This window comes from Mya arenaria, chromosome 10 (assembly GCF_026914265.1).
Source record: "Mya arenaria isolate MELC-2E11 chromosome 10, ASM2691426v1".
Lineage (NCBI taxonomy): Eukaryota > Metazoa > Mollusca > Bivalvia > Myida > Myidae > Mya > Mya arenaria.
The window spans coordinates 14,019,177-14,035,395 of NC_069131.1; the positions used below are offsets into that span (position 1 = coordinate 14,019,177).

General features: G+C 39.7%; 2 protein-coding genes across 2 annotated transcripts; both read left to right on the top strand.

The window, feature by feature from the left end:
* Window positions 1-177: 177 nt before the first annotated feature.
* Window positions 178-10,070, top strand: LOC128204345 (neo-calmodulin-like). The gene is made up of 5 exons (XM_052905760.1): window positions 178-255; window positions 4,631-4,730; window positions 6,546-6,689; window positions 9,255-9,396; window positions 9,959-10,070. Exons 1-5 carry the CDS (start codon window positions 178-180, stop codon window positions 10,068-10,070), a joined length of 576 nt encoding a protein of 191 aa, XP_052761720.1.
* A 3,791-nt stretch (window positions 10,071-13,861) lies between these two features.
* LOC128204346 (basic proline-rich protein-like) lies at window positions 13,862-15,847 on the top strand. The gene has a single exon (XM_052905761.1). It carries the CDS (start codon window positions 13,862-13,864, stop codon window positions 15,845-15,847), a length of 1,986 nt encoding a protein of 661 aa, XP_052761721.1.
* The last annotated feature ends 372 nt before the right edge of the window (window positions 15,848-16,219 follow it).

The following is a 16,219-nucleotide window of genomic DNA, read 5'->3' on the forward strand; positions in this document are numbered from 1 at the left end:
AACTTTAATATAAATTTAGTTGTTCTTGTATGGGTAGAGTGATCTTTTAAATACACAAAGCAGAAATAGTCTCTTATAATATAATAACAATGTGTTTTACAGTATTAGTTCCATTGATGCTTTTATTTAAAACCATTATCCTTTTAAAATGCTGCATGCGGGTCAATATAGATGATGATGGTGGTGGTGGTGTTTGTGGTGGCGGTGGCGGTGGTACTGCTGCTCAAGATGGGGTTCATGATGCTGCTGGTGCTGGTGCTGCTGCTGATGATAATGATGATGACGACGACGACGATGATGATGATGATGATGATGATGATGATGATGATGATGATGATGATGCATTTAGCATATATGTAGATCCCTCACTACCTAGTAAACAAAGGTGAAGATGTACTTTTATATCTGCTGAATAAAAACAGCAGGATTATAAGTCCCAGAGAGTATTTAGAATAATCCTTATGGGTATTTAAAGCGGTACTTCATTAAGACCGCCTTTCATTGTTTGTTTGAAATAAAAGTGAGCTCCTCAATAAATAGTGATTTGAAATAAAAGGAGTATAGTGGATTCAAATGATTCAATCTGTGTGCTTCAAGCAAGAATTTTGTGTGGAAACAGAGCGAATACATATTAAAATCACAACTCGGGTGCAAATTTAAACGTAGTGAAAAAAGGAAAGTTATTTTAAACGATGGTAACACCTCAGCATTTTTATAATATTAAGCACATTTCAGTTGAAATATTTTGTATTAACTAAAAGAATATTTCATGAAGTCTACTTGTAGTTTTATTGTTCTGTTTTGCATATTTTTAGTTTTATTATTCTTGTACCATATAACGTATGACATTCTTACATACGTTTACTGAAGTAGGTATTTGCTACGTGAATCGAACGCTGTACTTTTTTATGATGAGTAATACTTGAGCCATTAAAAAAAATAACATAAATTTCATGTATTTCAAGAACTTTTGTCTACATGTAGGCGCTCTTGCATGTGTTTGTGACCTTAAATAATAATAATAATGATGATGGTGATGATGATGATGATGATGATGATGATGATGGTAATGATAATATTAATCATTATTACACATAGCACTGTTCTTATTTCCAATATGGCCTTCTTGAAAAAAACATTAACACAATTGACAATGCAATAATAACCAATCAGTAATAAAAAATATAATATTTGATTTAGATTCGGCTGAAATGCTGTTAAATACTAGCATTTGAAAAACCCCGAGGATGAATCGTTTATTTTGGAATCTGACTAATCGTTTATATGATAATATTTCAATAAGAACAACATGGTTTCCATATATCAGAACAATCATAAAAAATATAAGCATATTTTAACGATTTTAACGAGGAAAACTTAGTTCACATATTTAAACTGATCATGAATGAATGCATGCATAGCGCAGTTTTCGCATCCATTGGAAAGCGCCGAACAGATCAAAAACAGATGATTAAGAATGGGCGGATTGAGCGAAGCGAATGAGCCCTTCTTAATCTTTAAGATATTACTTCATGTCATATAATGGACTTAGAATACAACCTCATTTTCTAATACATTCTCAACGCAAAATCTGATGCATGGAGTGTATATGGGATTAGTGGCAGTAGGCGGAACTTGAAACACTGGCGAAAGTGAAAATTCTTAATGATTAAGTCTAGTATTTAATGAATGATTAAGCCTAGTATTTAATGATTGCCTATCTACAATTCCATTGGCTTAAAATACAGGTTACTTTATAAATAAATGTATGTTAGTGTATGCAAATTGTTCGATGCCTTTGTTGGTTGAAAATTAAATGATGCATGTGAAGAATGGGGTTTCGCCACGTCCAAAGAAAAACATCATATACATTTTAAATTTGAAAACGATTGTTACAAATACAATGAAGCATATTTACTGCTGTGGTATACTGATAATAAGGGAGATATTCTTAATATAAACATATATCAATAGATATGTAAGATATTAAAATTCGCAACTGTAATGACATCATAGTGAAATATTTGTATAACAAGGTTACTTATGACTGTAAGAAAAGTTAAAGAAACTGGGTTTCAAACATTGTACATTGTACAGTTGCTACAGCATGTATGAACCGTATCTTCTATTGCGCCGATGCAATAATACGTTTCGCATGTTTTTTGTCCAGACTTTTTAAAAAATTTAACTTGCGTCGGTGATGGGGTACTGTACAAAGATACATCGAAGTTAATGTCAAATCTTACTTGCGTCGGTGATGGGGTACTGTACAAAGATGCATCGAAGTTAATGTCAAATCTAACTTGCGTCGGTGATGGGGTACTGTACAAAGATGCATCGAAGCCAATGTCAAATCTAACTTGCGTCGGTGATGGGGTACTGTACAAAGATACATCGAAGCTAATGTCAAATCTTACTTGCGTCGGTGATGGGGTACTGTACAAAGATGCATCGAAGCTAATGTCAAATCTAACTTGCGTCTGTGATGGGATACTGTACAAAGATACATCGAAGTTAATGTCAAATCTTACTTGCGTCGGTGATGGGGTACTGTACAAAGATACATCGAAGTTAATGTCAAATCTTACTTGCGTCGGTGATGGGGTACTGTACAAAGATGCATCGAAGTTAATGTCAAATCTAACTTGCGTCGGTGATGGGGTACTGTACAAAGATACATCGAAGCTAATGTCAAATCTTACTTGCGTCGGTGATGGGGTACTGTACAAAGATGCATCGAAGCTAATGTCAAATCTAACTTGCGTCTGTGATGGGGTACTGTACAAAGATGCATCGAAGTTGATGTCAAATCTAACTTGCGTCGGTGATGGGGTACTGTACAAAGATACATCGAAGTTTATGTCAAATCTAACTTGCGTCGGTGATGGGGTACTGAACAGAAATAAGATACGAGATTTCACATTTACTTCGATGTATCCTTTTTAATTAGGTGTTTGGGAAAAACGCAAAACGTAGTTTTGCATCGGTGCAATTTTTTTCATTGACTACCTAGAGGTTTTACTTTCTACAGTACTGTACAAATTGAAAAAAGATGCGACATTTAGCAAAGAAATACGCGTTATTCTTCTTGAGCATTTTCAAAAGGCGAGGGCGGCATCGCGATGGCCCTAGTAAAAGGATTCCGTTAATCTGTAATGTTCTGTTCTTAAATCAGTGGGTGATAAACAGTGGACATTGAGTGATATACCATTTTAAGTCCGATTAATCTGGATTAATAATTTGCTGTCCGATTGCAATTAAGCACAAGTAAATACATCAGTTTACGCCCTGTCAGATCTCAATGAACATATATATTTTACAACAAAGCATGATGAACTGATCAGGATTGAAACTTACCCAATTGCAATTTGTAAACTATTAATATGTTTGTACTTACATGTAATTAAGCGTGCCTAAACCGCATCGAAACTGTCAAGTTGATTACTGAATTAAGCTTTAATTATATTAAACCTGTCATTTAGGATAAAAAAAACTAATACAACGTCTCTTTTGAACAGCGGCATCGGTACATTCTTCCCTTCACACTTCGTTACAATACTAGTACTCGATAAAGCCGAGTGTGTTTTACTATGTACTGGATACCCGACGATGCGTGAACGAAGTTCCCATCGACGATTGGGTGCACAGTATAGTGTTATGCATCAGTCAATTGTAACAACGCCCCCTGGATCCGGGTTGGGGGAGGGTTGGGGTATACCGGGAGTAGCGAGGGAAACGGGACGTGTTTTTACCATCTAGGTGGCACCGGAGGGCCAAGTGGATGCGTTGGTTTTGTTTTTGCGCCGAAAATAGCGGGCCGGGGCTTTGTGTCGGGAAATATCCGTTCTTTAAACGGGATTTGTCAGCGTTTCAGCAAGCTTTTCCCGGAGTTGAACAAGATCTAAACGTATGCTTTAAATATGTCCCCGTATGCGAGAGCATTTGGTCGGGATCATGTTTTATCAACAGTCTGTTTACGCAGGGCGGGGATTTTACCTGGGATTGGCTGGACAGAAAGTCAAAATCCCCGTTATTCCCGGGGTGGTGGGAGCGTGGTTAAAATTGGTTAGAATCCGAGATACTTTGTCCATACAAATTCTACCAAAATATTATTGGACAAGACCTCTAAAGTTATTGATGGGACAAGACCGATTTTAGGTAATTTCTGTACAAGAATGGTGATACCTGAGCAATATGGCTGCAATATACTGACCAAATTTGGTGATGATTAAAGTAGATATACCACTAGACCACTCTCAAAAAGCTGATTTTCTGACGATTCCAAAGTAGTATTGTGCTTTTAAGTATGCTGAATCGCTCGTGCGGCAATGTTGTCTTTATGTTATGAGATAGACCCAGGTCGTCTTCGTGATTGGTGCGCGTTTAAAGGACCACGACCATTGTACTCCACCAACTTAAACGCGTAAAACGGGACAGTCCATCCAACTTTAATTCCTCCTTACATAGCCTAACATTAAAGCTTGATTTAGAACTATTTCCTAAGCCTTACAACACTAGTGGGGTCGTGAATCGAGCTTCTATTGCGAAAAAGCTACTGTGGCCTAGGTACTACCTCGGCTTGTCCTTATTAAAACAAAGTGAATTGAACTGATTATTTGTTTCTACACAGACCACAAGACGCCAATCGACTACGAAGGTCAAGCTCCCTGGCAGGGAAAGACGACAGTCACGGGCCCTGAAGTCGGAAGAGATCAATAAATTCGACAAAGGTCTGGGAGTTTTAAAGCTGCGCTCTCACAGATTGAACGTTTGACACCAATTTATGCGAAAATGCATGAAAATTAGTCTTATAAGACTGCTGACAAAAAGTTAGATCGCAGAATTTTACATTTAGGTTCAAAAATTGATGTTTTATGCATTTTTAGCTCGACTATTCGAAGAATAGGTGGGCTATACTACTCGCCCCAGCGTCGGCGTCGGCGTCCGGTTAAAGTTTTAGGGCAAGTTGGGATTTTCACTTATAAGTCCAATACCCTACATTCTATTGACTTAATACTTCACGCAGTTGTTCAGGGCCATCACATGATGAGGTTAGATAACTTCATATCATTCTTTACACGGAGTATGGCCCCTGATTGACTATGGAACTTAGGTTAAAGTTTTAGGGCAAGTTGGAATATTTATTAATAACTTCTATATCCTTTGTTCAATTGACTTAATACTTCACACAGTGGCTCATGACCTTCACACAATGAGGTTACATAGCCCCATATTATCCTCAATACAAGTTAAAGACCCTGATTGACTTAGGTTAAAGTTTTAGGCAAGTAAAAGTTAAGGGCAAGTTGGGATTTTAATAAAAAAAACTTCTATACCGTTCATTAGATGCACTAAATAAAATTCAGAATTATTTACGACCATCTTACAGCAAGAAACATAACTCCGTTTTAAGCCTAAATACACATTATGGCCCTTGATTTTTTTAAATTTCCTTTGAAAGGCATATTTGTATATTCTAAACCACATTTTCATAATGGGAAATCAAGTTATTTGAATGACTTGCGTCATTGTTTGAGCGGGCTGGTGGGAGGGCAGCATCAAAGTCACCTTATGTATCGAATAATTTTAGTTAGGTTTGACATAAAGAGACCAAACTTGGTATTATTACATCGTTATTCTATTCTAAGTCAAAGCGGCGTAGTCGAGCGCGCTGTCTTATGACGCCTCTTGTTCTTTAACCGTTAGTAACGGTTTAAGCCATAAAACATTAATTTTCGAACGGAAATATGAAAATCTACGATCTGATTTTTTGTCAGCAATCTTGTATCATTGGTTTGCAGATATTTACGCAAAAATTGGCTCATTCCAAAACAAAAAAAAATAAAAAAGTTACAAAACAGTAAATCTGTGAGATTGCAGCTTTAAACTTTAAAGTAGTTTTCATTATTCTAGCTCGCTTGTGATTGGTAGCGATATAAGTTGTTGCACTTGACCTTTTGTTTGGGACGAAACGTATACTAGTACTGTGCTTGTTAAAAGACCATGTTTGTCGTATTTTTTCATAACAGCTGATCTCTGTTCGTCTTGTGATAACTTCGATAGCATTCGGAGCACCTCGGCCATTTTTCACCGAAAACAACCTCAGATATATGCCGGTACATCGGTAGAAGTAGTTTGTAAAATTTTAAATATTAGTATTAATTAATTGAAGTGTTTGTACGTGTATTTTGAAATGGTTTTATTGCATGAGTATTTAAGGTTCTCAAGAGTAAAGTCATTTAGTTTAACTGTTAAATTGAAATTGATACGCGATCTACATATAGCATAGTTAAATGTCAATATTTCTGACACTGTAAACCGTCCATAAAAAACCGACGGTTGTTTTGATGGAAAATGGTCGAGGAGTCCCGAATGCTTCCATAGAAAGCACAACTGCTTTTGTTGGTGTCCCAGGCGCAGAAAATATTTGGAAACATATCGAGGGATGCATGCAAGATTTTAGTATGACCTTCTATAAGCTTTATAGTTACAACAGTGTTACAGACTACACTCGATTTATATACATAATATTGTTCCCTTTCCAGACGTGAAAGAGCTATTTCGTGTTTTTGACAAGGACGGTGACGGAACGATCTCTACAGAGGAGATGGGCAAAGCTCTCAAGACCCTGGGCGTGCCCTTGACCTACCAGGAACTTCGGATGGCCGCCAAGTCCATAGACAAAGATAGTAAGTGTATAATATGTGTGAAAGAAACTTGTAACACCGGTAAGTTGTCATCGGGAGTTTGAATGGAAGATCTTTTGTTCATTAAACGTAAGACAAACACACAAAAGTGTTTTTATCGTAAACTGAACAGTTATTTTGACAACAACATGCATAACAACGAATTGACATGGTCACAATGACACATGCTATTAATAAAAGAAAGAACAAAATACTCGAGGAGGAGTTCTGATTAAGCCCCACATGTTAATCATTATAACTATCTAAAAGTGGTGCAAAATTATTTCAAGCATCAAGACTTCCTAACATATCATTATTGATTTATATGTAATATAACCATGAGGACTCTTTTTCACTCCAAGTATAAAAATGTATATAGAAAATTTAAAGTGAATACGCTCGATTTTTTTCTCTTTTGAAACCCCCCATATTTCAGAACCATCATTCAATGTAGCAATTACAAAAACACCAAGGAATTGGTTTGAAATTAGGATGCATTTAGAGCATTGAGACTATGGTTTAAAGAGTTAGTATAGTTAAAGCTGCTCCGAGGTAGTTAAAATCATTACATTAACCGTTTCCATTCTGTATTGTTTTAAACAAATTTTCCGTAAGAAATACAGCATTGTTTTCTCTTTGTGTACTTCAAGTACTCTTGTAACAATTGTTTTACAAGTTCTTTTGCATATCATAAACAGTTTTACCACTGTCACATTACATGCAAATGCATTTTGCTCTATATAAATCACAATACTTATGGTAAGTCCACATAGAGGGTCATCTTCTGAAAATAACTTAACGTCATCCACGAAAACGGCCAACACCATTTGGGAAATTGTATGCCTTTATCTAAAGAGTAACCGCACAAATAAAGTACTTATGCACCAGTCAATTGTAACCACACACCCATAAGGTCCGGGGAATGGCGGGGACTTTAAATTGACTTTCGGTCCAGCCTAGCCCGGGAAAAAATCCCCGCCCTGCAGGTACGAACTGCTGGTAGAACCAGCGCCGAATGCCCCCGAACCCAAGCGACCCTAAGTAAGGCCCATTCCCTGCTATATTTGGCGCGAAGACAAAACCACCGCATTCACCCGGCACTGCGCGGCCACCTGGAAGGTAAAAACACGGCCCACGGCTATCCTCGGTATATCCCCGGACCTGGGGGATGGGGGGAGCGTGATACCAATTGAGTGGTGAATTTATATCGAGCTTTATTTTATAATACAAGATTTCATTTTATCTTGAACAGTCCCAATAATTTCCCCGTTCATTCATGATCTATATTTCCTTAACCGGAGATCGACTCCATCAAGTGACATGTCTTTAAACGAGTGTAGTAGTTTGTAGTACATGTGTATTTCTGTTGAAACAGGAGAACATGTTCTGTTTTAGTGTCAAGTATACCAGGCCTTAAGACAAGAACTATTTTCCACAGCAAATGAATTAGATTTATTGCAATTATTTTAATGAATACATTATTGTTTATATTTTTCAACAAGGGTAAGGCAAAAGTAACTGCCAAAACATGTTTAAACATTCTAAATCTTAGATCTAAAACTTTATGTATATATGAGCATAGAATTGATGGTTGAGAGTACTATTTAGTTTTAAAGCTGAACTCTCACAGATATACCTTTTTGACAACTTTTTTATTTTTTGTCTTGGAAAGAGCGAATTTTTGCGTAAATATCTGCAAATCAATGATAAAAGATTGCTGACAAAAGATCAGATCGCAGAGTTTCATATTTCCGTTCGAAAATTAATGTTTTATGCTTAAACTAACGGTTTAAGAAAAATGCATAAAACATCAATTTTTGAACTTAATTATAAAAATCTGCGTTTTTTGTCAGCAGTCTTATATAACTGGTTTCCATGAACTTTCGCAAAAAATTGCTCGTTCCAATTTTTTTTCAAAAAGTTGTCAAAACGTTTAATCTGTGAGAGTGCAGTTTTAAATATTAAAGCAATTATAACATATAATCATTGTATGTGATTATTAAACCGTTATGTGTGAAACTATTTACCATGATACATGTAGTGGTTATATTTAATAGTACAAATATCTATTTTTAACTTTATGCGTATACATTTACGATTTTAATCAGATTCTTAATAATTCATTATAGTCTCGTTTACTCAATTTGAGTGGCAATTCTTTTATGAAACGTTTTTATAGTGGAAATCTTATGTGTATTTATTGACGAGACTGTGATAAAATATATGAAACCTACAATATTTTCTTTTTTTAGTTTGAATTGAATACGAAGGCGACATACTCATAAAATTCAAATATGCGTTAAAAAGGATTTGTTTTGCTAACATCATTAGTTATGTACGATAAAAAAACTGAATGATTTTCAGCTGAAATTTACAAATTAAAATCTGTGCCCATCAGTTGCCGTTGAACCAAATAAAATTGGACACCAAAAAACAAACAAACAAACAGCAAATATGTGACCGCGCTCAATTGAGCATAATGTATATATGTGCACCAGCTTAAAAACTATGAAATGAATGCCACTTACTTTACTTTAATTTAACGAAGTATTTTTTTTTCTTTTTCAGAAAACGGTAAGATAGACTTCAGTGAGTTCCGGGGGTTTATCCGGAAGCAGTTCAGACAGAAGGACATCGAGACGCATGCGTGGGAGACTTTCCGGTTATTTGATAAAGATGGAAACGGCTCCATAGACCGGAAGGAGCTAACGTATGATACGAATTTGTATACGTTGGGTTGTAATTGTGATTGAAAGATAACAATTCAAGTAGGGATTACATTCGGCTTACATTCGTTTATAAAGGGGTCGTCTCAAAGCTTCTTAAATTGGTTGCAAGGTCAAAGATCTCATGTTTTTGAAAAAAGAACAGTTGCGTTACAATCTCCACATCAGAACATTATTTAACAAAGCACACTAGTTTAATAATACTATGACAAATTCAAAAATAATCTCTGTTAAGGGGCACAATGCAAGAATCCAAACGACAATGAACTATAGACACTAACATATTAATATCACATAAACAAATACAAACACCAAACAAAGACTTACACCACATACAAAAATCCAAACACCACAAACAAGCTACACCCTCATCAAAATTACTTTACCGCTGAAGAATGGGATTAACGGCTTTAAAACAAGAGTTCACTGGAACTCGAGTTTACTGTATATCGAAACAACGACCTAACTTTTTCGTATGTTGATATTGCCCTCTCCATGCTACTAATGATAAAAGAAGAGAAATGCCGATTTTTGCCATACTTCCAGACACGCCATGAAGTCGCTAGGGGAGGAGTGTACAGAAGAGGATATCAGCGAGATGTTGAACGACGCAGACGCTGACGGTGACGGAAAAATCAACTTTGACGGTAGTATTTAGGGATACGTTAATTGTCTTTATGCGTTCCGTAAATGTATACGAGGAACTTTCGAAATGAAACTCTTATTCCTGTGGAATATGGCTATTGAATATATTCACAGAAATATAATAAAATTTAGGTTTTGAATTGAACTATTCCAGTCCTCCCGTCATGAATTTTGTAAAAATTGCCAATGAGCATTACATTTTGAATTTCCCTATTTTTATCAATATATTACATGGCCCGGGCATAGGTGAACATATCAGTCAGGGATGAAGATACTTATATTCCAGCATTGCAAAATATTTTGACTTATATTATTTCGACTTATCTGGGCTGGGAGAAAATACTCCTGTCTACGCTCTGGTTGGGATGAACCTATCTTACACTTTCGGCCGTGGATATAAGATATTTATAACTAATTTTTGGTACATACTAATATTTATTATAATACATAATTGATATGTCCTTATATTTTTTAAACCAGCTCTGACTGTCACCAATATGCCCGAGGTTGTCGAAACACCCCCCTTTTCACCCGTGCTCTCTACGCGTAATCGATCCAAGGCTATGAATAAATAATTACTTATAATATGTAGAATTCAACCTACATTTATAGCCAATGAATTTTCCTATACGGCAATCATGAAGTACTAGTCTTATTCATTAAGAATTTCAACTTATTAAAGGTCGGCCCACTGCCACTCACCCGATACACGACCCCTGTGTCAGATTTTGCGTTGACAATGTCTCAACCAATGGGATTGTATTCTAAGTCAGTTAGATTACCTAAATTAAAATGTTTATGATTAAGAAGATCTCGTTTGCTTCGCTCACTCCGCCCATTCTTAAACATTAAGATTAAGTTCATCTAACTCTTACATATATTTTCTGTTGTTATGCTTATGTCAAGAGGCGAGCTGAATGAAGTGCAACGCTCCCAGAGAGCCCTTGTATATTGTTTAAGTACGGATATTATTAATCACATTATGCGGCCAAAAGTTGCCTCTTAACAAATCTCAAGAGTATATTAAGTGCTCTGTTATTTAAAGATTAATTGTAACATCAGCATTAAGAAATTACTTATAAACTTATATTGTTTTTCCAGATTATTGTTGTAAAGTTCAAGAATATTAATATTTCGAAGCATTCTGGTGCCAAAATTGACCCAAATAATTGAACTACTTGTTACCATAAACTATACCAAGTGCAGACAGGTTGTAAAGTATTGAACTACTTTTTTTAAACGGCAAATATTCTGATCCTCGATTATGGGAGCGTATATCGTATATACTGGTGGTGTGATCATGTTGTTTGGAAACGTATGGTGTGATTATGCAGTGTTGATGCGTACATGGGCGGTTCAAGGATTTGACATTAGAGGGGGCGTAGCGTAGGGACGTAACTTTATGATCTGCACCCCTCCCCCAGAACCGAAATTTGAATGGTCATCGATAAAAAGGTCGAAAAAAACACACATGACCTAGTCATCAGTACATACATTATGCACTTCCATATAAATGACACTACTCGGAACATTATATCATGTTAGAGGGGAGGGTGTTTTCTCTGTTTAAGTCTATACATTAACACCAATATTTACACTATAACCAAATAGGCGGAGCTTTATCGTGCAATAAACACCATGCGGATAATTGTCTACTCTTTTTACTGACAAGCAAACTAGTTAATGAACGTTGTCCTTGACAGCAGTGTACACAACACGGACGGGTAAGGTTTTTTGGGGTAAGAGGGGGCGTACTTAAAGGGGCGCAAATTTTGACTTTCTTACCCTCACTTTGAGCCAATATAAAACGTTTATTATAATATATTTAAGAAAAAATACACACCACTGAGGGTCATATGACATTGTAAGGACCGACCAGTCAGCCCCCCGAAGGTGTAAAATATTATGAACCGCCCCGCCCCCTCCCCCGAGGGTGTATACGGACAAGCCAGTCAGCCCCCGAAGGTGTATATGGACCAATCCCGAAGGGATATAAGGACCGATTTACTGATTTATGTATATTTATTAACAAAGCAGATGGAATATATTCCCAGAGCAAGTATTCTTTCGTAAATAAAATGTTTTTTTACTGATATATTTTCAGAGTTTTTAGCGATGTGGAATGCAAAGATAGGGGTCGAATGATGCAGTGTTCCTGCCGTTGGCGTATTATGTTTTTTTATCAAATGCTTTATCTTCTTATAGTGTTAATAACTTTGTGAAATGTTCATATCTTATTATTCATGTTTATCGTATTTTTGCATGTTTTCAAAAATAAATATGTAATGACCGTGAATAAGTAATTCGCTTTTCTCTCTATACGATTTAAAGCTGCACTCTCACAAATTGAACGTTTTGACAACTTTTTTTGGAACGAGCCAATTTTTGCGAAAATTCATGGAAACCAATGGTATAAGACTGCTGACACAAAAAAAATTGACAACCTGCGATCTCTCTTTTGTCAGCAATTTTATATCGCTTTCTTGTTAGATATTTATGTAAAAAAGGGCGCAAAAAGGCAATAAATATCTGTCAACACGGTAAATCTATGAGAATGCAGCTTTAAAAAGACTTCTTATTTAGTATGCATTTAAACATGGATATATACACGATAATTTGTTCACGATATATAACAAACGCACCATTTAAAATTGAGCCAACAACAAAGTTCCTGTTTACGAACAGTCTTAAGTCTGAGTTCAGAATCAACACACAAAATTCAAATCTTGATTTTTTGTACCTTTCTTAAAGAGAGTTGATGGTGAAATCGCTGTATATTGGAAGTTAGCATCGCTCTACATTTTACATGGAATTTTGTTTTGCAATGAAAACAATGTTGTGCACATTTTGAACATGTCATTTTCATAGTCTGAGTGAAACTGTTTGTGAACATAAACTCCAGGGTAAGGGGACGCACGCCCCAACTGACGCCACTTTAGTAGCATACCAGGTGCGGATCCAGATATCCACATTACAAGGGCGTAACTTAGGGGCTTAACCTTTTGAATTGCGCCCCTGCCTCAGATCCGAAATAATTTGGTCTAAAGTGTTGGCAGGGGGGTTTGGGAAGGTTTTAAGGGGGTGGTCGCTCGCCGGTTGCCCCCACCCCCACTGGATCCGCTAGGGCATACCAAAAATTCCTGAATCTTCCGCCTTTTAACCACCTGAACAAAATCCTTGTTTCATTTCCTGATTGTATTTCGAGAACTACATGTATACAATATGATAAAATGAAAAGGTCAGAGTCAATGCGATATTTGTATGTCTGTTGGGCACCGGGCAGTGGGTTTTAGTATTTGACCTTACAGCCAAACATGCATCCGCCGCTCGAACCTCCTGTAATAAAAAACAACACCAACATAACACATAATGAAATATTTCATCCAAAGTATGCTTAACAGACATATTTGCAGCAACAGTTTTCAAAAATCCGTTACAATATATAGGAATATTAATGCAAAGCAGGTCCAAGACCCAAGCAAAAAAGGGTAACCGTCCATGACAGTCAAATACGTACATTTAATTGGATTCAAAACGTTATCGTTTTATTAAACTAGCCATTCCTTACCTGATTTTCCGCCAGTAGGACAGATGGGACAGCACTGTCCCGGTGGCGTGTATGAGTCCCTGCAGCGGAGACGGGGACAGGAGGCGGCATTGCAGTCGGAGCCGCTTCCACCGCATGAGCCCCCTGCGCAGCCGGCAACAGATCCGCCAACTGGAGCAGACAGGCTGCCACTGGAGGTCCCAGACGACCAAGAATGTTGTTGTGACCAGGACTTTTTACTACCGGAAGAGCCGCCCATGATACCTTCCAATCCACCAGATTGGACATACAAACCGTCCGTGTGGCCGCCACCTGTAGCACCAACCATCGCACTGGAAGCAGACGATCCGCTGGAGCCGCTTCCCCCACAGGAGACACCTGAGCAGCCACCAACAGACCCGTCATTGAGTATGGGCGAAAGGCCGGAGCGGCTTCCTCCACAGGATCCGCCTGCACAGCCGCCACCAGATCCACCACCTGGGGCAGACGGGCTGCCGCCGGAGGTCCCAGATGACCAAGAATATTTCTGGGACCAGGACTTTTTACTTCCGGAAAGGCCGCCGGCGACACCTTCCATTCCACCAGATTGGACATACGAACCGTCCGTGTGTCCGCCGCCTGTAGCACCAACCATCGCACTGGAAGCTGACGATCCACTAGAGCCGCTTTTCCCACAGGAGACCCCTGAGCAGCCTCCAACAGATCCACCATCGTGTGTTGTCGAAAGGCCGGATCCGCTTCCTCCACAGGATCCGCCTGCACAACCGGCACCAGTTCCGCCACCTGGAGAAGGCGGGCTGCCGCCGGAGGTCCCAGACGACCAGGAAAATTTATGTGACCAGGACTTTTTACTTCCGGAAGAACCGCCGGCGACACCTTCCTTTCCACCAGATGGGACAAACGATCCGTCCGTGTGGCCGCCGCCTGAAACGCCACCAATGCCACCGGAAGGTGACGGACTATTTGAGCCGCTTCCTCCACATGAGCCCCCTGAGCAGCCACCACCAGATCCGCCCGCGGGTGCAGACGAACCGCCGGAGCCAACCATCGCAACGGAAACAGACGATCCGCTGGAGCCGATTCCCCCACAGGAGACACCTGAGCAGCCGCCAACAGATTTGCCATCGGTCGTGGTCGAAAGGCCGGAGCCGCTTCCTCCACAGGATCCGCCTGCGCAGCCAACACCAGATCCGCCACCTGGAGCAGACGAGCTGCCACCGGAGGTCTCAGACGACGAAGAATATTTATGTGACCAGAACTTTTTATTTCCGGAAGAGCCGCCGGCGACGCCTTCCATTCCACTAGATGGGACAAGCGATCCGTCCGTGTGGCCGCCGCCCATGCCACCGGAATTTGACGGACCGTTTGAGCCGCTTCCCCCACAGGACCCCCCTAAGCAGCCGCCAGCAGATCCGCCATTGGGTGTGGGCGAATCGCCGGAACCGCTTCCCCCACATGATCCGCCTGCACAGCCACCACCTGAAGCAGACAGACTACCGCCGGTGGTCCCAGACGACCGAGAATGTTGTTGTGACCAGGACTTTTTACTTCCGGAAGAGCCGCCGGTGCCAACTTCCATTCCACCAGATGGGGCATTCGAACCGTCCGTGTGGCCGCCGCCTGTAGCGCCAATCATGCTACCGGAAGCGGACGGACTGCTGGAGCCGCTTCCCCCACAGGAGCCCCCTGCACAGCCGCCACCAGATTCGCCACCTGTTGCGAACAAACCACTGGAGCTGCTTCCCCCACAGGACCCCCCTGCGCAACCGCCATTAGATCCGCCACCTGGAGCAGACAGGCCACCGCCGGTGGTCCCTGACGACCAAGAATGTGACCAGGACTTTTTACCTCCGGAAGAGCCGCCTGTGACACCTTCCATTCCACCAAATGGGACATACGAACCGCCCGTGTGGCCGTCGCCTGACACGCCACCCATGCCACTGGAAGCGGATGGACCGCTGGAACCGCTTCCCCCGCAGGATCCGCCTGCACAGCCACCACCGGATCCGCTACCTGTAGCTGAGAGACTATCGCCGGATGTGCCAGACGACGAAGAATATTTATGTGACCAGGACTTTTTACTACCGGAAGAGCCGCCGGCGACACCCGCTATTCCACCAGATGGGACAAACGAGACGCCCGTGTGGCCACCGCCTGGAGCGCCACCCGAACCGGAAGACCAGGTCTTGGACCACGATGAACCGGATGGTTGGCTTATCTGTGGAAAGAACAGACAACTGTGAGGTCGATATATCACAACCACTAAACGCCAGCTTCACCACTTAAAGGTGGTGCAAAGAAAAACAGCTGTCGATACTTCATTGGTGCAATATAATTCTTATCAAATGAGAAGAAGCGCGCCCTGGAACGCACATGTTATAATCGACTGATATATCATAATCGACGAAACAAATTGTACGTAATCTGTACGAAGTCGACATTTTTCTTTCATTTTCAGATATTAAACTTTATCACTACATTGTATGCAAAACAATGCATTGAAGAAATCCTGGCAGCTCTTTAAGGATGATTGTACGCTTTTCACGTATAGAATAGGTAGCTATACGAGCTATACGCTGTATATATATTCTCGTGTAAGGAAAATAGTATATTTT